At 56.9% G+C, this 24,670-nt stretch overlaps 1 protein-coding gene across 1 annotated transcript in view; it reads right to left on the reverse strand.

Annotated features, from left to right (window-relative positions):
* Positions 1-21,325, reverse strand: part of LOC128949835 (uncharacterized) — a 55,876-nt gene extending 34,551 nt beyond the window's left edge. The window contains 11 exon segments of the mRNA XM_054294694.1: positions 1,120-1,314; positions 5,566-5,963; positions 7,553-7,679; positions 8,845-8,951; positions 11,379-11,418; positions 12,589-12,710; positions 13,140-13,298; positions 13,563-13,922; positions 17,087-17,338; positions 18,785-18,952; positions 21,242-21,325. Coding sequence (XP_054150669.1) covers positions 1,120-1,314; positions 5,566-5,963; positions 7,553-7,679; positions 8,845-8,951; positions 11,379-11,418; positions 12,589-12,710; positions 13,140-13,298; positions 13,563-13,922; positions 17,087-17,338; positions 18,785-18,952; positions 21,242-21,325 — 2,012 coding nt within the window.
* Between the last annotated feature and the right edge of the window lie 3,345 nt (positions 21,326-24,670).

Genomic DNA, 24,670 nt, shown 5'->3' on the forward strand with positions numbered 1-24,670 from the left:
TGGGCCTGGGGTGCCCAAAGCCCTGAGGAACCCCCAAATCTGTCCCAGGAACCCTCAACTCCATGGACCCAGCATCCCCCTCATGCCCATCCTTGCTTTATTTTAATGTCTATATTTTCAACCACAGATTTGGGTGTTTGGAAAGGGCAAAGAGAAATAAAAAGAAAATCCAGGCCATGACGAGCCAGGAGGATGTGGAGCCCTCAGCCGGGTGTGCTCCAAACAGGGATCACCTGGGCTCTGCCCCCCTGGGCTCACTGGGAATCATCCAGAGCAGATCCTCCCATGGTGGAGAAGACATCCAAGGATATCTAGTGTTGCTTAATACCACCAAAAGTTGGAAAAAATTAGACTTTTCAAGGGCTAGAAATTGAAAAATCCTGGAGGATGTGGAGCCCTCAGCCAGGTGTTCTCCAAAGAGGGATCAAGGGGGTTCTGCTCCCCTGGGCTCACAGGGGATCCTCCCAAGGGGGGTGGATTGATATTGGAGAAGCCATCCAAGGCTATCTAGTGTTGCTGAAGATCACCAAAAGATGGAAAAAAAAAAAGGACAACATTTTTCTAGGGTCAGAAGTTGACGAATCTGCTCTCCATAACCCATTTCTCATCTTGGACTGCGGATGAGTTCAGGTGACCACGGGGAGCCAGGAGGATGTGGAGCCCCCAGCCAGGTGTCTTGTACACAGGAATCAAGGGGGTTCTGCCCTGCTGGGCTCACTGGGGATCATCCAGCACGGATCCTCCCGTGGGGGATGCAGCTGGAGCAGTGTATGAAGCTCTGCCCACCCAGGGCTGCCCTCAGTGCTGGCTCTGTAGGTGTCTGGTCAAAGAGGAAGTTTTAGAGAAGCTCTTCCCACACTGGGGACACTCGTGGGGTCTCTCCCCGGTGCGGATGCGCCGGTGGACGATGAGGGAGCGTTGCGCCTGAATCCCTTCCCACACTCACGGCAGTGGAACGGCCTCTCCTCGGTGTGAATGAACTGGTGGCTGAGGAGCTCGGAGCTGGTCAGGAACCTCTTGTGGCACTGACCACACTCGTAGGGCCTCTCCCCTGTGTGGATGCGCCGGTGCTGGTTGAGGGTGGAGACGCTTTTGAAGCCCTTCCCGCAGTCGGGGAACTGGAAGGGCCTCTCGTCCGTGTGTGAGCGCTGGTGCACCACGAGATCACCGCTGCTCCGAAACCTCTTCTTGCACTGGTCACACTTGTAGGGTCGTTCACCCCTGTGGCTCCTCCGGTGGACAATCAGGTTGTGCTTGGTCATGAAGCTCTTCCCATACTCCGCACACTTGTACGGCCTCTCCCCGGTGTGGCTTCTGAGGTGGACAGTCAGGTTGGAGCTCTGGGTGAAGCTCTTCCCACACTGGGGACACTTGTGGGGTCTCTCCCCAGTGTGGATCCTCCTGTGTCTGACCAGATTTGAGTTGCGCTTGAATCCCACACCACAATCGGGACAGCGGAAAGGCCTCTCGTCCGTGTGGATGCGCTGGTGCACGAGGAGTTGAGACGAGGTGTAAAAGCCCTTCTGGCACTGATCACACTCGTAGGGCCTCTCCCCGGTGTGGCTCCTCTGGTGGACAGTCAGGCTGGAGGTCGAGGTGAATCCCTTCCCACACTGGGGACACTCGTGTGGCCTCTCCCCGGTGTGGATGCGCCGGTGGACGATGAGGTGGGAGTTGCGCCTGAAGCGCTGCCCGCAGTCACGGCAGTGGAACGGCCTCTCCTCGGTGTGAATGAGCTGGTGACGGAGCAGATGGGAGCTGCTCAGGAACCTCTTCTTGCACACATCACACTTGTAAGGTCGTTCCCCCGTGTGGATTCTGCAATGCTGCATCAGGTCACATCTCCGCTTGAAGCTCTTCCCACACTGAGAGCACTTGTGGGGCTTCTCCTGCCCGCCCTGGAGCTGCTCATGGACCCCCAGCTCTGAGCTCTGACCCTGGTCCAGGGTGGGTTTTTCCCCCTCAGATCCCGTGTGGATTCTCTGGTGCACAATCAGGCAGGATCTCCTCTTGAAGCTCTTCCCACACTCGGAGCACTTGTGGGGCTTCTCCTGCCCACCCTGGAGCTGCTCATGGAGCCCCAGCTCGGATCTCTGAGCCCCTCCATGGCTCAGGCCGGCTCTTTCCCCCTCGGATCCCCGCGCTCTGCCTTTGCAGCCCCTCCTGCTCAGGGATCTCCGCGCCTTCTCCTCCCCGTTGGCTTCTCCCTGCCGAGCCGTGGAGCCGCTCCAAACGGCCTCTGCCACCAGCTCCTCGCTGCTCTCCATGCTCAGCTCCTGCTCGGGGGGAGCAAGGACAAGGACACGATGGGATTTGCCCCCACGGGGACAAGGACACGATGGGATTTGCCCCCGTGGGGACAAGGACACGATGGGATTTGCCCCACATTTGAGGATGAGATTTGGGATTTGGTATTTGCCCCAGAATTCAGGTTGGGATTTACCCCACAAGTTCAGGAAGGGATTTGTCCCCCAATTCAGGACGGCATTTGGGATTTTCCTCCATCCCAACATGGGATTTGCCCCACAATTCAGGGTGGGATTTGAGATTTGCCCCACAAGGACACGATGGGATTTGCCCCACAATTCAGGACGGCATTTGGGATTTGCCCCCATCCCAGGACAGGATTTGCCCCCACCCCCCTTTTTCCCCCCCCAGGCCGGGCTGGCAGCTGCCCCAGCACACAGAGGGTTAAAAGGGGCCCTGCCTTCCTCGAGATTTCCTGAAAAATCTCTTTTTTTAGGGTTTTTTCCCCTCTCCTGAGCAGCTGAGGAGCCTCTGGGGAAAAGATAAACAAGAATTATCTGCGGCTGTGGAATGCAATAGGCACGGCCGGGATTGGGCCGCACTGGGTGTTTTTTATTTGTATTTAATTTGTTTTGAATTCATGGCCAATCATGGGGAGCAGGCTCGGATTCTCTCAGGGTCAGCAGCTTTTGTTATCATTCCTTTCAGGGTTTTTTCCTTTTGAGCCTTCTAAAGAAATCTTTCCTTCTTTCTTTAGTATTGTTTTAATGTATAATTTTCTTTTAATATATATCTTTATATATACAATTTTAATTAATATCTATATTAATACATATAGTTTTAATATATAATTTTCTTTAGGTAGAATATATATCTTAAAAATATAACTTCAATTATTATATTAATATATATAGTTTTAATATATAATTTTCTTTAAATATGATAGAATATAATAAGATAATAAATACATTTTAATTATTAAATTAATAAAAATATAATAATTACATTTTAATTATTATATTAATATATATAACTTTAATATACGATTTTCTGTTAATATAATATACACCATAAAAACTAATTTTTTGTGTAATATATATCAAAAAAATAATAAATCGGCCCTATAAAATAGTAAATAATAACTAATAGAAATTAATAGATCTGTCCTCCCAGTTCATTCCCAGTGCACCCAGTTCCCTCCCAGCGCTCCCAGTATCGCTCCTGGCATCGCTCCCAGTGCTCCCAGTAAGACCGAGCTCCCCCACCGGCGCTCACCTGCGGGCCCCGGGGGTGATGCGGCCGCTCTTCCTCCCGCTCCTCCTCTTCCTGTGTCCCTCCTCCTCCTCCTCCTGGTCCCCCGTGTCCCTGCTCCTCCTCTTCCTCCTCCACTCGCCCTCGCTCCTCCTTTCCTTCCTCCTCAGTCTCTCCTCTGCCTCCCGCTCCTCCTTCTTTCCCTCCTCCCTGCACTGGGACCGATACTGGGAGGGGACTGGGAGCGCTGGGAGGGAACTGGGAGCGCTGGGAGCGATACTGGGAGCGATACTGGGAGGGAACTGTGAGCGCTGGGAGCGATACTGGGAGCGCTGGGAGCGAATAGCGCCGGGAGGCGGGGGGGGCCGGCCCGAATGGGCGTGGTTATGCAAATCTAAGAGCGATCGCGCGCTACGATTGGTGGGCGGGAGGAGCGCGGGGTTTGCCCGGCGACGTCATGGCGGGAGGCGGGGGCTGAAGCGTCCGGAGAGAGCGGAGCGGGAATGGAGACCGGGAATCGGGACAGGGAATGGGGACCGGGAATAGGGACCCAGACTGGGGAAAAGGAGCGGGAATGGGAAAAAGGACGGGGAATGGGGACCGGGAATGGGGACAAGGAATGGGGACCGGGACAAGGAATGGGAATGGGGACTGGGGATGGGGACGGGGACCGGGAATGGGGACATGGAACGAGAATCGGGACAAAGAATGGGGACTGGGAATGGTAATGGAACCAGAAAAGCAGACAGGGAGCGGGATTGGGAACAGGGAATGGGGACCAGTATTGGGGACAGGCACCATGAATGGGGACAGGGAATGGAGGCAGGAAATAGGAACCCAGACTGGGGATAACGACTGGGAATGGGGATAGGGAATGGGGACTGTGGGGTTCCCAAAGTCCTAAGGAAGCCTCAAATCAGTCCCAGGAACCCTCAACTCCCTCTGGCCCAGCATCCCCCTCAACCCCCGCAAGATCCTCCCATGTCCACATCCTCGTCTTGTTCAACGTCTTTATTATCAACCTCGGATTTAGAAAGGTGTATAAAAATAACAAGAAGAAATAAAAAGAAAATCCAGCCCACGAGGAGCCAGGATGATGCGGAGCCCCCAGCCAGGTGTCCTCCAAACATGCAACAAGGGGGCTCTGCCGACCTGGGCTCACTGGGGATCATCAAGAGTGGATCCTCCTGAGTGACATGGAGCTGGAAAAGGCCACGGAGCTCTGCCCACCCAGGGGTGCCCTCAGTGCTGGCTCTGTAGGTGTCTGGTCAAGGTAGAGATTTTAGAGAAGCTCTTCCGTCACTGGGGAGACTCGTAGGGTCTCTCCCCAGTGTGGATCCTCCTGTGTTTGACGAGAATTGAGTTGTGCTTGAATCCCACCCCACAATAGGACAGTGGAAGGGCCTCTCATCCGTGTGGATGCGCTGGTGACGGAGGAGATGGAAGCAACGCTGAAACCTCTTCTTGCACTGATCACACTCGAAGGGCCTCTCCCCCATGTGGCTCCTCATGTGGACAGTCAGGTTGGAGCTGTTTCTGAAGCTCTTCCCACACTGGGGACACTTGTAGGGTCTCTCCCCAGTGTGGATCCTCCTGTGTGTGACCAGAGTTGAGTTGCGCTTGAATCCCACCCCACAATCGGGACAGCGGAAGGGCCTCTCGTCCGTGTGGATGCGCTGGTGACTGAGGAGTTCAGACGAGGTGTAAAAGCCCTTCTGGCACTGATCACACTTGTAGGGCCTCTCCCCGGTGTGGCTTCTGAGGTGGATAGTCAGATTGCAGCTCTTGGTGAAACGCTTCCCACACTGGGGACACTCATAGGGCCTCTCCCCGGTGTGGCTCCTCAGGTGGGCAGTCAGGCTGGAGCTCTCTCTGAAGCTCTTCCTACACTGGGGACACTCGTGGGGTCTCTCCCCGGTGTGGATTCGCCGGTGGACGACAAGGGCAGATTTGTGCTTGAATCCCATCCCACAATCAGGACAGCGGAACGGCCTCTCTTCGGTGTGAATTCGCTGGTGACTGAGGAGCCGGCAGCTGCTCTGAAACCTCTTCTGGCACTGATCACACTTGTAGGGACTCTCCCCATTGTGGATGTGCCGGTGGAAAATGAGGGCAGAGATGTGACTGAAACTCTTCCGACAATCAGGGCAGCGGATCGACTTCTGCTCACTGTGAATGCGCTGGTGCTTTAGGAGATGGCAGCTCCGCAGGAACCTCTTCTTGCACTGATCACATTTGTAGGGCCTCTCCCCAGTATGGCTCCTCAGGTGGGCAACGAAGTCGGAACTCAGCATGAAGCTCTTCCAACACGCCCCACACTTGTAGAACCCCTCGCCCGCGTGGATTCTGCAGTGCTCGATCAGTTTCGAACTGAACATGAAGCACTTCCCACATTCCAAACACTTGTGGGGCTTCTTCTCCCCATCCTGGAGCTGCTCATGGACCCCCAGCTCTGAGCTCTCACCCTGGTCCAGGGTGGGTTTTTCCCCCTCAGATCCCGTGTGGATTCTCTGGTGCACAATCAGGCAGGATCTCCTCCTGAAGCTCTTCCCACACTCCGAGCACCTGTGGGGCTTCTCCTGCCCACCCTGGAGCTGCTCATGGAGCCCCAGCTCGGATCTCTGAGCCCCTCCATGGCCCAGGCTGGCTCTTGCCCCCTCGGATCCCCACGCTCTGCCTTTGCAGCCCCTCCTGCTCAGGGATCTCCGCGCCTTCTCCTCCCCGTTGGCTTCTCCCTGCCGAGCCGTGGAGCCGCTCCAAACGGCCTCTGCCACCAGCTCCTCGCTGCTCTCCATGCTCAGCTCCTGCTCTGGGGGAGCAAGGACAAGGACACGATGGGATTTGCCCCCATGGGGACAAGGACACGATGGGATTTGCCCCCGTGGGGACAAGGACACGATGCGATTTGCCTCCCCTGCCCCCCACAAAAACGCTCCCGGAGACCCCCGCGATGGGGTCGGGCCGAGCTCCCACTCTGCGCTCACCTGTGGGCTCCGGGGGGCGATGCCGGCGGGGTCGGGGCAGCAGCGGCCGGAGCGCGGGAACCGCGTGGTGTTGGGGCGCCTCTTCCTCCAGGTGTTCCTCTTCCGTTGTCCCTCCTCTTCCTTTGTCCCTCCTCTTCCTCTTCGTTTCTCCCTCCCTAATCTGTTCCTTTGTCTCTCCTCTTTCCTTGTCCCTGCTCTTCCTTTGTCCCTCCTCTTCCTCCTCCTCCTTCTCCGCCTCCTCTTCCTCCCGCTCCTCCTCCGCTCCGAGCCCGGCCCGGGCAGCGCCGGCACCCAAAAGCAGGCGGGGAGCGAGGGCGTGATTATGCAAATCCAGGAGCGATCGCGCGCTGGGATTGGTGGGAGGGAGGAGCGCGGGCTTTGCTCGGTGACGTCATGGCGGGGGGGGGGGCAGCTGGAGAGTACGGAGAGAGCGGAGCCGGAATGGGGACCGGGAATGGGGACCGGGAATGGGAATGGGGACCGGGAACGGGGACATGGATCGGGAATCGGGACAAGGAATGGGGACCGGGAATGGGGACCCAGACTGGGGAGAAGGAGCGGGAATGGGGACCATGGGGTGCCCAAAGTCCTAAGGAAGCCCCAAATCTCTCCCAGGAACCCTCAACTCCCCCTGGCCCAGCATCCCCCTCATCTCTTGGAAGATCCCCCCATGTCCACATCCTTGTCTTGGTTCAACGTCTTTCTTATTAACCTCCGATTTAGAAAGGTGTATAAAAATAACAAGGAGAAATAAAAAGAAAATCTAGGCCACGAGGAGCCAGGAGGATGTGGAGCCCCCAGCCAGGTGTGCTGCACGCAGGAGTCAAGGGGGCTCTGCCCACCTGGGCTCACTGTGGACCATCCAGAGCAGATCCTCCCGTGTGAGATGGAGCTGGAGCAGCGCACGGAGCTCTTCCCACCCAGGGCTGCCCTCAGTGCTGGCTCTGCAGGTGTCTGGTCAAGTGGGAAAATCGAGAAAAGCTCTTCCCACACTGGGAACAGTTGTAGGGTTTCTCCCCGGTGTGGATCCTCCTGTGTCTGACCAGAGCTGAGTTGTGCCTGAATCCCACCCCACAATGAGGACAGCGGAAGGGCCTCTCGTCCGTGTGGATGCGCTGGTGACTGAGGAGATCAGACGTGGTGTAAAAGCTCTTCTGGCACTGATCACACTCGTAGGGCCTCTCCCCGGTGTGGCTTCTGAGGTGGACAGTCAGATGGGAGCTCCGGTTGAAACTCTTCCCACACTGGGGACACTCATAGGGCCGCTCCCCGGTGTGGCTCCTCAGGTGCACAGTCAGATGGGAGCTCGAGGTGAATCTCTTCCCACACTGGGGACACTTGTAGGGTCTCTCCCCGGTGTGGATGCGCCGGTGGACGATGAGGTTGGAGTTGTGCCTGAAGCGCTGCCCACAGTCACGGCAGTGGAACGGCCTTTCCTCAGTGTGAATGAGCTGGTGACTGAGGAGATGGGAGCTGCTCAGGAACCTCCTCTGGCACTGATCACACTTGTAGGGCATCTCCCCAGTGTGAATGCCCCGGTGGCTGGTGAGAGTGGAATTTTCCCTGAATCCCTTCCCACAATCAGGACAGCGGAACGGCCGCTCCTCGGTGTGAACCAGTTGGTGACGGAGCAGATGGGAGCTGCTCAGGAACCTCTTCTTGCACACATCACACTCGTAGGGTCGTTCCTCCGTGTGTATTCTGCAATGTCTCATCAGGCAGGATCTCCTCCTGAAGCTCTTCCCACACTCGGAGCACTTGTGGGGCTTCTCCTGCCCACCCTGGAGCTGCTCATGGAGCCCCAGCTCGGATCTCTGAGCCCCTCCATTGCCCAGGCTGGCTCTTTCCCCCTCGGATCCCCGCGCTCTGCCTTTGCAGCCCCTCCTGCTCAGGGATCTCCGCGCCTTCTCCTCCCCGTTGGCTTCTCCCTGCCGAGCCGTGGAGCCGCTCCAAACGGCCTCTGCCACCAGCTCCTCGCTGCTCTCCATGCTCAGCTCCTGCTCGGGGGGAGCAAGGACAAGGACACGATGGGATTTGCCCCCATGGGGACAAGGACACGATGGGATTTGCCTCCCCTGCCCCACAAAAACCCTCCCGGACACCCCCGCGATGGGGTCGGGCCGAGCTCCCCCTCTCCGCTCACCTGCGGCCTCCGGGGGGCGATGGCGGCGGGGCCGGGGCAGCTGCGGCCCGAGCGGGGAAACCGCGTGGTCTTGGGGCGCCTCTTCCTCCCGGTGTTCCTGTTCCGTTTTCCCTTCTCTTCCTTTGTCCCTCCTTTTCCTCCCCCTCCTTCTCCCCCACCTTTTCCTCCCGCTCCTCCTCCGCTCCGAGTCCCGCCCGGGCAGCGCCGGCACCAAAATACAGGCGGGGTGAGGGCGTGGTTATGCAAATCCGGGAGCGATCGCGCGCTGGGATTGGTGGGAGGGAGGAGCGCAGGGTGTGCTCGGTGACGTCATGGCGGGGGGGCAGCTGGAGCGTCCGGAGAGAGCGGAGCGGGAATGGGGAGAGGGACCGGGAATGGGGACCGGGAATGGAAATGGAACCGGGAATGTGGACAGGGAGCGGGATTGGGGACAGGGAATGGGGACCGGCAATGCGGATCAGGAACGGGATCAGGGAATGGGGACCCGTATTAGGGACAGCGACCGGGAATGGGGACAGGGAATGGAGACCGGGAATGGGGACCCAGACTGGGGAGAAGGAGCGGGAATGCGGACAAGGAATGGGGACCATGGGGTGCCCAAAGTCCTAAGGAAGCCCCAAATCTGTCCCAGGAACCCTCAACTCCCTCTGGCCCGGCATCCCCCTCATCCCTTGGAAGATCCCCCCATGTCCACATCCTTGTCTTGGTTCAATGTCTTTATTATTAACTTGGGATTTAGAAAGGTGTATAAAAATAACAAAGATAAATAAAAAGAAAATCCAGGCCACGAGGAGCCCGGAGGATGTGGAGCCCCCAGCCAGGTGTGCTGCAAGCAGGAGTCAAGGGGGCTCTGCCCCCTGGGCTCACTGGGCACCATCCAGAGCAGATCCTCCCGTGTGAGATGGAGCTGAAGCAGCGCACGGAGCTCTTCCCACCCAGGGCAGCCCTCAGTGTTGGCTCTTCTGGTGTCTGGTCAGGGCAGAGGTTTTAGAGAAGCTCTTCCCACACTGGGGACACTTGTGGAGTCTCTCCCTGGTGTGGATCTTCTGGTGGGACACCAGCCCTGAGCTCTGTGAGAAGCTCTTCCCACACTGGGGACACTTCTAGGGTCTGTCCCCAGAGTGGACCCTCCTGTGTCTGACCAGATTTGAGTTCTGCTTGAATCCAACTCCACAATCGGGACAGCAGAAGGGCCTCTCGTCCGTGTGGATGCGCTGGTGCCTGATGAGATCATAGGAGGTGTTAAAGCCACTCTTGCACTGATCACACTCATAGGGCCTCTCCCCGGTGTGGCTCCTCAGGTGCACAGTCAGGTGGGAGCTGTTAGTGTAGCTCTTCCCACACTGGGGACACTCATAGGGCCTCTCCCCGGTGTGGATCCTCCTGTGTGTGACCAGAGCTGAGTTGTGCTTGAATCCCATCCCACAATCAGGACAGCGGAAGGGCCTCTCGTCCGTGTGGATGCGCTGGTGACGGAGGAGATGGGACGAGGTGTTAAAGCCCTTCTTGCACTGATCACACTCATAGGGCCTCTCCCCTGTGTGGCTCCTCAGGTGGACAGTCAGGCTGAAGCTCTCTCTGAATCCCTTTCCACACTGGGGACACTCGTGTGGTCTCTCCCCGGTGTGGATGCGCCGGTGGACGATGAGGTTGGAGTTGTGCCTGAATCCCTTCCCACAGTCACGGCAGTGGAACGGCCTCTCTTCAGTGTGAATGAGCTGGTGGCTAAGGAGGTTGGAGCTGCTCAGGAACCTCTTCTGGCACTGATCACACTCGTAGGGCCTCTCCCCGGTGTGGCTCTTCAGGTGGACAGTCAGGCTGGAGCTCTCTCTGAAGCTCTTGCCACACTCCCCACACTCATAGGGCCTCTCCCCAGTGTGGATTCGCTGGTGGATGACTAGTCTGGACCTTTGCCTGAATCCCTTTCTACAATCAGGACAGCAAAATGGCCGCTCGTCGGTGTGAATGCGCTGGTGACTGACGAGATGGGAATTGGTGTAAAACCTCTGATGGCATTCATTACACTCATAGGGCCTCTCCCCCGTGTGGCTCCTCAGGTGGACATTCAGGCGGGATCTCCTCCTGAAGCTGCTCCCACACTGGGAGCACTTGTGGGGCTTCTCCTGCCCACCCTGGAGCTGCTCATGGACTCCCAGCTCTGAGCTCTGACCCTGGTCCAGGGTGGGTTTTTCCCCCTCAGATCCCGTGTGGATTCTCTGGTGCACAATCAGGCAGGATCTCCTCCTGAAGCTCTTCCCACACTCGGAGCACTTGTGGGGCTTCTCCTGCCCACCCTGCAGCTGCTCATGGAGCCCCAGCTCGGATCTCTGAGCCCCTCCATGGCCCACGCTGGCTCTTTCCCCCTCGGATCCCCGCGCTCTGCCTTTGCAGCCCCTCCTGCTCAGGGATCTCCGCGCCTTCTCCTCCCCGTTGGCTTCTCCCTGCCGAGCCGTGGAGCCGCTCCAAACGGCCTCTGCCACCAGCTCCTCGCTGCTCTCCATGCTCAGCTCCTGCTCGGGGGGAGCAAGGACAAGGACACGATGGGATTTGCCCCCATGGGGACAAGGACACGATGGGATTTGCCCCCGTGGGGACAAGGACACGATGGGATTTGCGCCCATGGGGACAAGGACACGATGGGATTTGCCCCCATGGGCACAAGGACACGATGGGATTTGCCTCCCCTGCCTCACAAAAAACCCTCCCGGAGACCCCCGCGATGGGGTCGGGCCCAGCTCCCCCTCTCCGCTCACCTGCGGCCTCCGGGCGGCGATGCCGGCGGGGCCGGGGCAGCTGCGGCCGGAGCGGGGGAACCGCGAGGTGTTGGGGCGTTTCTTCCTCCCGCGCTTCCTGTTCCTTTGTCCCTCCTTTTCCTTTTCCTTTATCTGTCCTCTTTCCTTTGTCCCTCCTTTTCCTTTGTCCCTCCTCTTCCTCCTCCTCCTTCTCCCCCTCCTCTTCCTCCCGCTCCTCCTACGCTCCGAGTCCGGCCCGGGCAGCGCCGGCACCAAAATACAGGGGGGGTGAGGGCGTGGTTATGCAAATCCGGGAGCGATCGCGCGCTGGGATTGGTTGGAGGGAGGAGCGCGGGGTGTGCTCGGTGACGTCATTGCTGGGGTGGAACTGGAGCGTCCGGAGAGAGCGGACCGGGAATGGGGACCGGGAATGGGAACAGGGACGGGAAATGGGGAGCGGGAATGGGGAGCGGGAATCGGGACAGGGAATGGGGACAGGGAATGGGAATCGGGTCCGGGAATGGGGACATGGACCGGGAATGGGGACAAGGAATGGGGCCTGGGAATGGAACCGTGAATGCGGACAGGGAGCGGGATTGGCGAGAGGGAATGGTGACCTGGAATGCGGACAAGGAATGGGAACAGCGAATTGGGACCAGTATTGGAAACAGGGACCGGGAATGGGGACAGGGAATGGAGGCAGGGAATGGGGACCCAGCCTGGGGATAAGGACTGGGAATGGGGACCAGTATCGGGGACCCAGATTGGGGAGAAGGAGCAGAAATGGTAATGGGGACACGGAATGGGGACCATGGGGAGCCCAAATTCCTGGGCAAGCCCTAAATCTTTCCCAGGAACCCTCAACTCCCCCTGGCCCAGCATCCTCCTCATCCCCTGGAAGATCCCCCCATGTCCACATCCTTGTCTTCGTTCAACATCTTTATTATTAACCTCGGATTTAGAAAGGTGTATAAAAATAACATAGAGAAATAAAAGGAAAATCCAGGCCATGCGGAGCCAGGAGGATGTGGAGCCCCCAGCCAGGTGTGCTGCAAGCAGGAGTCAAGGGGGCTCTGCCCACCTGGGCTCAAGGGGATCATCCAGAGCAGATCCTCCTGTGTGAGATGGAGCTGGAGAAGCCCATGGAGCTCTTTCCAAACAGGGCTGCCCTCAGTGCTTGCTCTTTTGGTGTCTGGTCAAGCTGGAGATTTGACAAAAGCTCTTCCCACACTGGGGACACTCGTGGGGTCTCTCTCCGGTGTGGATTCGCCGGTGGGTGATGAGTGTGCTCTTCTGAGTGAAGCCCTTCCCGCAGTCACGGCAGCGGAACGGTTTCTCCTCGGTGTGGATGAGCTGGTGACGGAGGAGACAAGCGCTCCTCAGGAACCTCTTCTCACACTGATCACACTCGTAGGGCCTCTCCCCGGTGTGGATGCGTTGGTGGGCGACGAGTTCGGCCTTGTGCCTGAAGCTCTTCCCACAGTCAGGGCAGCGGAAGGGCCTCTCGTCCGTGTGTGAGCGCTGGTGCATGTGGAGATGGGAGCTGCTCTGAAACGTCTTCTGGCACTGGTCACACTCGTACGGTCGTTCCCCAGTGTGGCTCCTCTGGTGGTAAATCAGGTGGGACTTGTACATGAAGCTCTTCCCACACTCTCCACACTCGTGGGGCCTCTCCCCGGTGTGGCTCCTCAGGTGTTAAACCAGGCTGGAGTTGTTGGTGAAGCTCTTCCCACACTGAGGACACTCGCGGGGTCTCTCCCCAGTGTGGATGTTCTGGTGGACGATGAGGGCGGAGTTGTACTTGAAACCCATCCCACAATCAGGACAGCGGAACGGCCTCTCCTTGGTGTGGATGCGCTGGTGCTTGAGGAGATCCCCACTGCTCGGGAACCTCTTCTTGCACTGATCACACTTGTAGGGCCTCTCCCCGGTGTGGGTCCTCTGGTGGACAGTCAGGTGGGAGCTTGAGGTGAAGCCCTTCCCACACTCCCCACACTTGTAGGGTGTGTCCCCAGTGTGGAGGCGCCGGTGGGTGATGAGGTGGCAGTTGTGCCTGAATCCCTTCCCACAGTCAGGACAGCGGAACGGTCGCTCGTCGGTGTGGATGATCTGGTGCGCACGAAGAGTGGCGCTGCTCTGAAACCTCTTCTTGCACACATCACACTCGTAGGGCTTCTGCCCCGTGTGGATCATCTGGTGTTTAACAAAGGTGGAGATGCTCAGGAACCTCTTCTTGCACTGATCACACTCGTAGGGCTTCTCCCCAGTGTGGATGTGCAGGTGCAAGATGAGGGCAGAGCTGCCCCTAAAGCCCTTCCCACAATCAGGGCAGCGGAATGGCCTCTCGCCGGTGTGGATCCGCTGGTGCCTGTGGAGCTCGGAGCTGGTCCGGAACCTCTTCTGGCACTGATCGCACTCGTAGGGCCTCTCCTCAGAGTGAATGCACTGGTGCTTGCGGAGCTCACCACTGCTCTGAAACCTCTTCTTACACTGATCACACTCATAGGGTCGTTCCCCTGTGTGGTTCCTCAGGTGGACAGTAAGGTAGGATTTCCTGGTGAACCTCTTCCCACATTCGGAGCACTTGTGGGGCTTCTCCTCCCCACCCTGGAGCTGCTCATGGACTCCCAGCTCTGAGCTCTGACCCTGGTCCAGGGTGGGTTTTTCCCCCTCAGATCCCGTGTGGATTCTCTGGTGCACAATCAGGCAGGATATCCTCCTGAAGCTCTTCCCACACTCGGAGCACTTGTGGGGCTTCTCCTGCCCACCCTGCAGCTGCTCATGGAGCCCCAGCTCGGATCTCTGAGCCCCTCCATGGCCCACGCTGGCTCTTTCCCCCTCGGATCCCCGCGCTCTGCCTTTGCAGCCCCTCCTGCTCAGGGATCTCCGCGCCTTCTCCTCCCCGTTGGCTTCTCCCTGCCGAGCCGTGGAGCCGCTCCAAACGGCCTCTGCCACCAGCTCCTCGCTGCTCTCCATGCTCAGCTCCTGCTCTGGGGGAGCAAGGACAAGGACACGATGGGATTTGCCCCCGTGCGGAGAAGGACACGATGGGATTTGCCACCGTGGGGACAAGGACACGATGGGATTTGCCTCCTCTGCCCCACAAAAACCCTCCCGGAGACCCCCGCGATGGGGTCGGGCCGAGCTCCCCCTCTCCGCTCACCTGCGGCCTCCCGGGGCGATGCCGGCGGGGCGGGGGGAGCTGCGGCCGGAGCTGGGGAACCGCGCGGGGTTGGGGCGCCTCTTCCTCCCGGTGTTCCTTTTCCGTTGTCCCTCCTCTTCTTTTGTCCCTCCTTTTCCTCTTTCTTTTTCTCTCCTCTTGCTTTGTCCCACCTCTTCCTCCCGCTCTTCCTCTTCCTTCGTCCCGCCTCTTCCTTTGTTCCTCCTTTTACCGTTTCCTTTGTCTCTCCTCTTTCCTTGTACCTCCACTTCCTTTGTCCCTCCTCTTCCTCCTCCTTCTTTCCTCCCCCCTCCTCTTCCTCCCGCTCCTCCTCCGCTCCGACTCCGGCCCGGGCAGCGCCGGCACCCAAAAGCAGGCGGGGAGCGAGGGCGTGGTTATGCAAATTAGGGAGCAATCGCGCCCTGCGACTCGTGGGGGGGAGGAGCGCGAGGTTTGCTCGGTGCCGTCATGGCGGGAACGGGGAATCGGGACGGGGATCGGGCACCGGGAACGGAAAAGGGACCCTGTGGTGGTCACTGGGGTCCCAAGATGATAGAAGAGACGAAAATTTTGACTCCATGATTTTTTTTTCAGAAAGCTAATTTATTACTTTATTATTGATATAATATATTGCAAGAAAATTCTATATTAAAATTATACCAGATTTTTAGGAAACAAGGATTTCATCAGAAAGCTAGAAAATAAAAGAAAATTATTATTATAAATCTTGTGAGTAAACCGAGAGTCTGAGAGAGCCAAATTTAAATTGGTCATTAATTAAAAACAGCCACATAAACTAATCGAGGCGAAATTGCTGCATTCCAAAGCAGCAGATCATTAGTGTTTACTTTAAATCTTGAGGCCTCTCAGCTCCTCAGGAGGAAAAGATCCAAAGGAGAAGATTCTTTAATAAAATATTTCTGTGACAGGAGCGTGAATACTGGACTGGGAATACAGGAGAGGGGCTGGGATTGGGATCAGGAATCAGAAAATGGGAACAGGACAGGGAATACAGAAAGAAGAATTAGGGACTGGAATAGGAAAAGGAGAACACAACAGTAAATAGACAAATGGGAATTGGGGACTGGAATAGGAAAATGGAAACAGGACAGGAAATAGAGAAATGGGAATTAGGGACTGGAATAGGAAAAGGAGAACAAAACAGTAAATAGAGAAATGGGAATTGGGGACTGGAATAGGAAAAGGGGAACAGGAAATACGGGAATGGCAACCAGATAGAGAATATGGGACAGGGACAAGTATTGAGACAGGAATGGGATCTGGACTCGGATGAGAGCAGGATCCTGGACAGGGGACAGCAGGAACCAGGACGGGAGGACGTGGGGACACTGCCAGGGCAGGGGGTCCTTGATCTGCTGCCCCAGATGGAGCTGCTGGGCCTGGGGTGCCCAAAGCCCTGAGGAACCCCCAAATCTGTCCCAGGAACCCTCAACTCCATGGACCCAGCATCCCCCTCATGCCCATCCTTGCTTTATTTTAATGTCTTCATTTTCAGCCACAGATTTGGGTTTTTGGAAAGGGCAAAGAGAAATAAAAAGAAAATCCAGGCCATGACGAGCCAGGAGGATGTGGAGCCCTCAGCCAGGTGTGCTCCAAACAGGGATCACCTGGGCTCTGCCCCCCTGGGCTCACTGGGGACCATCCAGAGCAGATCCTCCCATGGTGGAGAAGACATCCAAGGATATCTAGTGTTGCTTAATACCACCAAAAGTTGGAAAAAATTAGACTTTTCAAGGGCTAGAAATTGAAAAATCCTGGAGGATGTGGAGCCCTCAGCCAGGTGTTCTCCAAAGAGGGATCAAGGGGGTTCTGCTCCCCTGGGCTCACAGGGGATCCTCCCAAGGGGGGTGGATTGATATTGGAGAAGCCATCCAAGGCTATCTAGTGTTGCTGAAGATCACCAAAAGATGGAAAAAAAAAAAAGGACAACATTTTTCTAGGGTCAGAAGTTGACGAATCTGCTCTCCATAACCCATTTCTCATCTTGGACTGCGGATGAGTTCAGGTGACCACGGGGAGCCAGGAGGATGTGGAGCCCCCAGCCAGGTGTCTTGTACACAGGAATCAAGGGGGTTCTGCCCTGCTGGGCTCACTGGGGATCATCCAGCACGGATCCTCCCGTGGGGGATGAAGCTGGAGCAGTGTATGAAGCTCTTCCCACCCAGGGCTGCCCTCAGTGCTGGCTCTGTAGGTGTCTGGTCAAATTGGAGGTTTTAGAGAAGCTCTTCCCACACTGGGGACACTCATAGGGCCTCTCCCCAGTGTGGCTCCTCAGGTGCACAGTCAGGCTGGAGCTCTCTCTGAAGCTCTTCCCACACTGGGGACACTCGTGGGGTCTCTCCCCAGTGTGGATGCGCCGGTGGACGACGAGGGCAGAGTTGCGCCTGAATCCCTTCCCACACTCACGGCAGTGGAACGGCTTCTCCCCGGTGTGAATGCGCTGGTGGCTGAGGAGCTCGGAGCTGGTCACGAACCTCTTCTGGCACTGACCACACTCGTAGGGCCTCTCCCCGGTGTGGATGCGCCGGTGCTGGTTGAGGGTGGAGACGCTTTTGAAGCCCTTCCCGCAGTCGGGGCCCTGGAAGGGCCTCTCGTCTGTGTGTGAGCGCTGGTGCACCACGAGATCAGAGCTGGTCAGAAACCTCTTCTTGCACTGGTCACACTTGTAGGGTCGTTCACCCGTGTGGCTCCTCCGGTGGACAATCGGGTTGTGCTTGGTCATGAAGCTCTTCCCATACTCCGCACACTTGTACGGCCTCTCCCCGGTGTGGCTTCTGAGGTGGACAGTCAGGTTGGAGCTCTGGGTGAAACGCTTCCCACACTGGGGACACTCATAGGGCCTCTCCCCGGTGTGGCTCCTCAGGTGGACAGTCAGGTTGGAGCTCTGGGTGAAGCTCTTCCCACACTGGGGACACTTGTGGGGTCTCTCCCCAGTGTGGATCCTCCTGTGTGTGACCAGAGTTGAGTTGCGCTTGAATCCCACCCCACAATCGGGACAGCGGAAGGGCCTCTCGTCCGTGTGGATGCGCTGGTGAACGAGGAGATCAGACGAGGTGTAAAAGCCCTTCTGGCACTGATCACACTCGTAGGGCCTCTCCCCTGTGTGGCTTCTGAGGTGGACAGTCAGATGGGAGCTCCGGTTGAAACTCTTCCCACACTGGGGACACTCATAGGGCCTCTCCCTGGTGTGGCTCCTCAGGTGCACAGTCAGATGGGAGCTCTGGGTGAAGCCCTTCCTACACTGGGGACACTCGTGGGGTCTCTCCCCGGTGTGGATGCGCCGGTGGACGACGAGGGCAGACTTGCGACTGAATCCCTGCCCGCAGTAACGGCAGTGGAACGGCCTCTCTTCAGTGTGAATGAGCTGGTGACTGAGGAGATGGGAGCTGCTCAGGAACCTCTTCTGGCACTGATCACACTTGTAGGGCATCTCCCCGGTGTGAATGCCCCGGTGGGTGGTGAGAGTGGAATTTTCCCTGAATCCCTTCCCACAATCAGGACAGCGGAACGGCCGCTCCTCGGTGTGAATCCGCTGGTGACGGAGCAGATGGGAGCTGCTCAGGAACCTCTTCTTGCACACATCACACTCGTAGGGTCGTTCCCCCGTGTGGATTCTGCAATGCTGCATCAGGTCGCATCTCCGCTTGAAGCTCTTCCCACACTCGGAGCACTTGTGGGGCTTCTCCTGCCCACCCTGGAGCTGCTCATGGAGCCCCAGCTCGGATCTCTGAGCCCCTCCATGGCCCACGCTGGCTCTTGCCCCCTCGGATCCCCGCGCTCTGCCTTTGCAGCCCCTCCTGCTCAGGGATCTCCGCGCCTTCTCCTCCCCGTTGGCTTCTCCCTGCCGAGCCGCGGAGCCGCTCCAAACGGCCTCTGCCACCAGCTCCTCGCTGCTCTCCATGCTCAGCTCCTGCTCGGGGGGAGCACGGACAAGGACACGATGGGATTTGCCCACATGGGGACAAGGACAGGATGGGATTTGCCACCGTGGGGACAAGGACACGATGGGATTTGCCTCCCCTGCCCCACAAAAACCCTCCCGGACACCCCCGCGATGGGGTCGGGCCGAGCTCCCCCTCTCCGCTCACCTGCGGCCTCCGGGGAGCGATGCCGGCGGGGTTGGGGATGCTGCGGCCCGAGCGGGGAAACCGCGTGGTCTTGGAGCGCCTCTTTCTCCCGGTGTTCCTGTTCCGTTTTCCCTTCTCTTCCTTTGTCCCTCCTCTTCCTCCCCCTCCTTCTCCCCCACCTCTTCCTCCCGCTCCTCTTCCGCTCCGAGTCCCGCCCGGGCAGCGCCGGCACCAAAATACAGGCGGGGTGAGGGCGCGGTTATGCAAATCAGGGAGCGATCGCGCGCTGGGATTGGTGGGAGGGAGGAGCGCAGGGTGTCCTCGGTGACGTCATGGCGGGGGGGCCGCTGGAGCGGCCGGAGAGAGCGGAGCGGGAATGGGGACAGGGACCGGGAATGGGGACCGGGAATGGAAATGGAACCGGGAATGTGAACAGGGAGCGGGATTGGGGACAGGGAATGGGGACCGGCAATGCGGATCAGGAACGGGATCAGGGAATGGGGACCCGTATTAGGGACAGCGACCGGGAATGGGGACAGGGAATGGAGGCAGGGAATGGGGACCCAGACTGGGGAGAAGGAGCGGGAATGCGGACAGGGAATGGGGACCATGGGGTGCCCAAAGTCCTAAGGAAGCCCCAAATCTGTCCCAGGAACCCTCAGCCCGCTCTGGCCCGGCATCCCCCTCATCCCTTGGAAGATCCCCCCATGTCCACATCCTTGTCTTGGTTCAATGTCTTTATTATTAACTTGGGATTTAGAAAGGTGTATAAAAATAACAAAGATAAATAAAAAGAAAATCCAGGCCACGAGGAGCCAGGAGGATGTGGAGCCCCCAGCCAGGTGTGCTGCAAGCAGGAGTCAAGGGGGCTCTGCCCACCTGGGCTCACTGGGGACCATCCAGAGCAGATCCTCCTGTGTGAGATGGAGCTGAAGCAGCGCACGGAGCTCTTCCCACCCAGGGCAGCCCTCAGTGTTGGCTCTTCTGGTGTCTGGTCAGGGCAGAGGTTTTAGAGAAGCTCTTCCCACACTGGGGACACTTGTGGAGTCTCTCCCTGGTGTGGATCTTCTGGTGGGACACCAGCCCTGAGCTCTGCAAGAAGCTCTTCTCACACTGGGGACACTTCTAGGGTCAGTCCGCAGAGTGGACTCTCCTGTGTCTGACCAGATTTGAGTTCTGCCTGAATCCCACCCCACATTCGGGACAGCGGAAGGGCCTCTCGTCCGTGTGGATGCGCTGGTGCCTGATGAGATCATAGGAGGTGTTAAAGCCCTTCTTGCACTGATCACACTCGTAGGGCCTCTCCCCGGTGTGGCTCCTCAGGTGCACAGTCAGGCTGAAGCTCTGGGTGAAACTCTTCCTACACTGGGGACACTCATAGGGCCTCTCCCCTGTGTGGCTCCTCAGGTGGACAGTCAGGCTGAAGCTCTCTCTGAATCCCTTCCCACACTGGGGACACTCGTGTGGTCTCTCCCCGGTGTGGATGCGCCGGTGGACGATGAGTTTGGAGTTGTGCCTGAATCCCTTCCCACAGTCATGGCAGTGGAACGGCCTCTCTTCAGTGTGAATGAGCTGGTGACGGAGGAGATCAGAGCTGCTCAGGAACCTCATCTGGCACTGACCACACTCGTAGGGCCTCTCCCCGGTGTGGCTCTTCAGGTGGACAGTCAGGCTGGAGCTCTCTCTGAAGCGCTTGCCACACTCCCCACACTCATAGGGCCTCTCCCCAGTGTGGATTCGCTGGTGGATGACGAGGCTGGACCTTTGCCTGAATCCCTTTCCACAATCAGGACAGCAAAATGCCCGCTCGTGTGTGAATGCGCTGGTGACTCACGAGATGGGAATTGGTGTAAAACCTCTGATGGCATTCATTACACTCATAGGGCCTCTCCCCCGTGTGGCTCCTCAGGTGGACATTCAGGCGGGATCTCCACCTGAAGCTCTTCCCACACTCAGAGCACTTGTGGGGCTTCTCCTGCCCATCCTGGAGCTGCTCATGGAGCCCCAGCTCTGAGCTCTGACCCTGGTCCAGGGTGGGTTTTTCCACCTCAGATCCCGTGTGGATTCTCTGGTGCACAATCAGGCAGGATCTCAAACTGAAGCTCTTCCCACACTCCGAGCACTTGTGGGGCTTCTCCTGCCCACCCTGCAGCTGCTCATGGAGCCCCAGCTCGGATCTCTGAGCCCCTCCATGGCCTACGCTGGCTCTTTCCCCCTCGGATCCCCGCGCTCTGCCTTTGCAGCCCCTCCTGCTCAGGGATCTCCGCGCCTTCTCCTCCCCGTTGGCTTCTCCCTGCCGAGCCGTGGAGCCGCTCCAAACGGCCTCTGCCACCAGCTCCTCGCTGCTCTCCATGCTCAGCTCCTGCTCTGGGGGAGCAAGGACAAGGACACGATGGGATTTGCCCCCATGGGGACAAGGACACGATGGGATTTGCCCCCGTGGGGACACGGACACGATGGGATTTACCCCCGTGGGGACAAGGACACGATGGGATTTGCGCCCATGGGGACAAGGACGCGATGGGATTTGCCACCGTGGGGACAAGGACACGATGGGATTTGCCTCCCCTGCCCCACAAAAACCCTCCCGGACACCCCCGCGATGGGGTCGGGCCGAGCTCCCCCTCTCCGCTCACCTGCGGGCTCCGGGGGGCGATCCCGGCGGGGCGGGGGCAGCTGCGGCCGGAGCGGGGGAACCGCGTGGTGTTGGGGCGCCTCATCCTCCCGGCGTTCCTCTTTCTTTGTCCCTCCTCTTCCTTTGTCCCTCCTCTTCCTCCTCCTCCTTCCGCCGCCCGTGCACCGCCGAAACCAAAATAGAAGCGGAGCGAGGGCGTGGTTATGCAAATGAGGGGGCGATCGCGCGCTGGCATTGGTGGGAGGGAGGAGCGCGGGATTTCCTCGGTGACGTCATGGCGGGGGTAGGAACTGGAGCGTCCGGAGAAAGCGGAGCGGGAATGGGGACTGGGAATGGAGGCAGGGAATGGGGACCTAGACTGGGGACAAGAAGCCGGAATGGTAATGGGGACAGGGAATGGGGACCGTGGGGTTCCCAAAGTCCTAAGGAAACCCCAAATCAGTCCCAGGAATCCTGAACTCCCTCTATCCCAGCATCCCCCTCATCCCCTGGAAGATCCCCCCATGTCCACATCCTCATCTTTCTTAGCTGTCTTTATTATTAACATCGGATTAAAAAATGTGTATAAAAATGACAAGGAGGGAAAAAAAGAATATCCAGCCCACGAGGAGCCAGGTGGATGTGGAGCGCCCAGCCAGGTGTTCTTAAAGCCGGATTAAAGGGGGCTCTGCCCGCCTGGGCTCACTGAAGAGCATCCAGAGCAGATCCTCCCGTGTGAGATGGAGCTGCAGAAGGCCACAGAGCTCTGCCCACCCAGGGCTGCCCTCAGTGCTGGCTCTTCTGGTGTCTTCTCAAGGTAGTGATTTTAGAGAAGCTCTCCCCACACTGGAGACACTTGTAGGGTCTCTCCCCTGTGTGGATCCTCCTGTGTCTAACCAGAGCTGAGTTGTACTTGAATCCCACCCCACAATCGGGACAGCGGAAGGGCCTCTCGTCCCTGTGGATGCACTGGTGACTGAGGAGTTCAGACGAGGTGTAAAAGCCCTTCTGGCACTGATCACACTCTTAGGGCCTCTCCCCGGTGTGCCTCCTCAGGTGGGCAGTCAGGGTGGATCTCCTCTTGAAGCTCTTCCCACACTCGGAGCACTTGTGGGGCTTCTCCTGCCCACCCTGCAGCTGCTCATGGAGCCCCAGCTCGGATCTCTGAGCCCCTCCATGGCCCAGGCTGGCTCTTGCCCCCTCGGATCCCCGCGCTCTGCCTTTGCAGCCCCTCCTGCTCAGGGATCTCCGCGGCTTCTCCTCCCCGTTGGCTTCTCCCTGCCGAGCCGTGGAGCCGCTCCAAAGGGCCTCTGCCACCAGCTCCTCGCTGCTCTCCATGCTCAGCTCCTGCTCGGGGGGAGCAAGGACAAGGACACGATGGGATTTGCCCCCATGGGGACAAGGACACGATGGGATTTGCCCCCATGGGGACAATGACAGGGTGGGATTTCCCCCAAAATTCAGGATGGGATTTGGGGTTTGCCCCACACCAATGACAGGGTGGGATTTGCCCCACAATTCAGGACAGCCTTTGGGATTTGCCCCCATCCCAGGACAGGATTTGCCCCCACCCCCCTTTTTTCCCCCCCAGGCCGGGCTGGCAGCTGCCCCAGCACACAGAGGGTTAAAAGGGGCCCTGCCTTCCTCGAGATTTCCTGAAAAATCTCTTTTTTTAGGGTTTTTTCCCCTCTCCTGAGCAGCTGAGGAGCCTCTGGGGAAAAGATAAACAAGAATTATCTGCGGCTGTGGAATGCAACAGGCACAGCTGGGAATTGGCCGTACTGGTTGTTTCTAATTTGTTTTAAATTTGTTTTTAATTCATGGCCAATCATGGGGAGTGGGCTTGGATTCTCTCAGGGTCAGCAGCTTTTGTTATCATTCCTTTCAGGATTTTTTCCTTTTAAACCGTCTAAAGAAATCTTTTCTTCTATTTTTAGTATGGTTTTATTGCATAATTTTCTTTTAATATATATCTTTATATATACAATTTTAATTTATATCTATGTTAATACATACAGTTTTAACATAGTATTTTCTTTAAATACAATATATATCTTAAAAATATAATTTAAATTAATATAAAAGTTTCAATATATAATTCTCTTTAAATGTAGTTAAATATAAAAAGATAATAAATATATTTTAATTAATATATTCATGTATATATTTTTACTATATGGTTGTCTTTTAATATAATACATAGCATAAAATAACAAACATATTTTTAAATAAGATATGTGGTTTTATTAAATAATATTCTCTTTTTAGAATATATATTATAAAAAAATAAATATAATTTAAATTAAGATCTCTATTAATATCTATATTTTGAATAAATAACTATCTTTTAATGTATATCATTAAAAAACTATAATTCTAATTATTACATATAGTCTTAAAATTTATTTTTCTTTTAATATAATATATATCATGAAATAAAAATATATTATAATTAATATATTATAATAATTTTATGATAAAAATTATTTTAATATAATATTTATCATAAAATAAAACATTTTAATGTAATATACATCATAAAATACTAAATCAGCCCTATACAATAATAAATAATAACTAATACAAAATAATAAATCAGCGCTCCCAGTTCCCTCCCAGCGCTCCCAGTACCGCTCTCAGCGCTCCCAGTATCGCTCCCAGCGCTCCCAGTATCGCTCCCAGCGCTCCCAGTTAGACCGAGCTCCCCCATCCGCGCTCACCTGCGGGCTCCGGGGCTGATGCGGCCGCTCTTCCTCCCGCTCCTCCTCTTCCTCTATCCCTCCTCTTCCTCCTCCTGCTCCTCCCGTGTCCCTCCTCCTCCTCTTCCTCCTCCTCTCGCGCTCCTGCTCCTCCTTTCCTTCCTCCTCAGTCCCTCCTCTTCCTCCCGCTCCTCCTTCTCTCCCTCCTCTCTGCACTGAGAGCGATACTGGGAGCGCTGGGAGCGATACTGGGAGCGCTGGGAGCGATACTGGGAGCGGTACTGGGAGGGAACTGGGAGCGCTTTCCCTGCCGGTGCCGCTCTTACTGGGAGCGCTGGGAGGGAACTGCGCCGGGCGGCGGGCGGGGCCGGCCCGAATGGGCGTGGTTATGCAAATCTCGGACCGATAGCGCGCTGCGATTGGAGGGGGGGGAGCAGCGCGAGGTTTGCCCGGCGACGTCATGGCGGGAGGCGGGGGCTGAAGCGTCCGGAGAGAGCGGAGAGGGAATGGAGACCGGGAATGGGGACCGGGACAAGGAATGGGAATGGGGAACGGGAATGGGAACGGTGACCGGGAATGGAGACATGGACCAGGAATCGGGACAAGGAATGGGGACTGGTAATGGAACTGGAAATGCGGACAGGGAGCGTGATTGGGGACAGGGAATGGGGAACGGGAATTCAGACCAGGAATGGGAACAGGGAATGGGGACCAGTATTTGGGACAGGGACCACGAATGGAGACAAGGAATG

The sequence above is a fragment of the Melozone crissalis genome, unplaced genomic scaffold, assembly GCF_028551555.1.
Source record: "Melozone crissalis strain CALT ecotype California unplaced genomic scaffold, PUWL_Pcris_2 ptg000313l_1, whole genome shotgun sequence".
Lineage (NCBI taxonomy): Eukaryota > Metazoa > Chordata > Aves > Passeriformes > Passerellidae > Melozone > Melozone crissalis.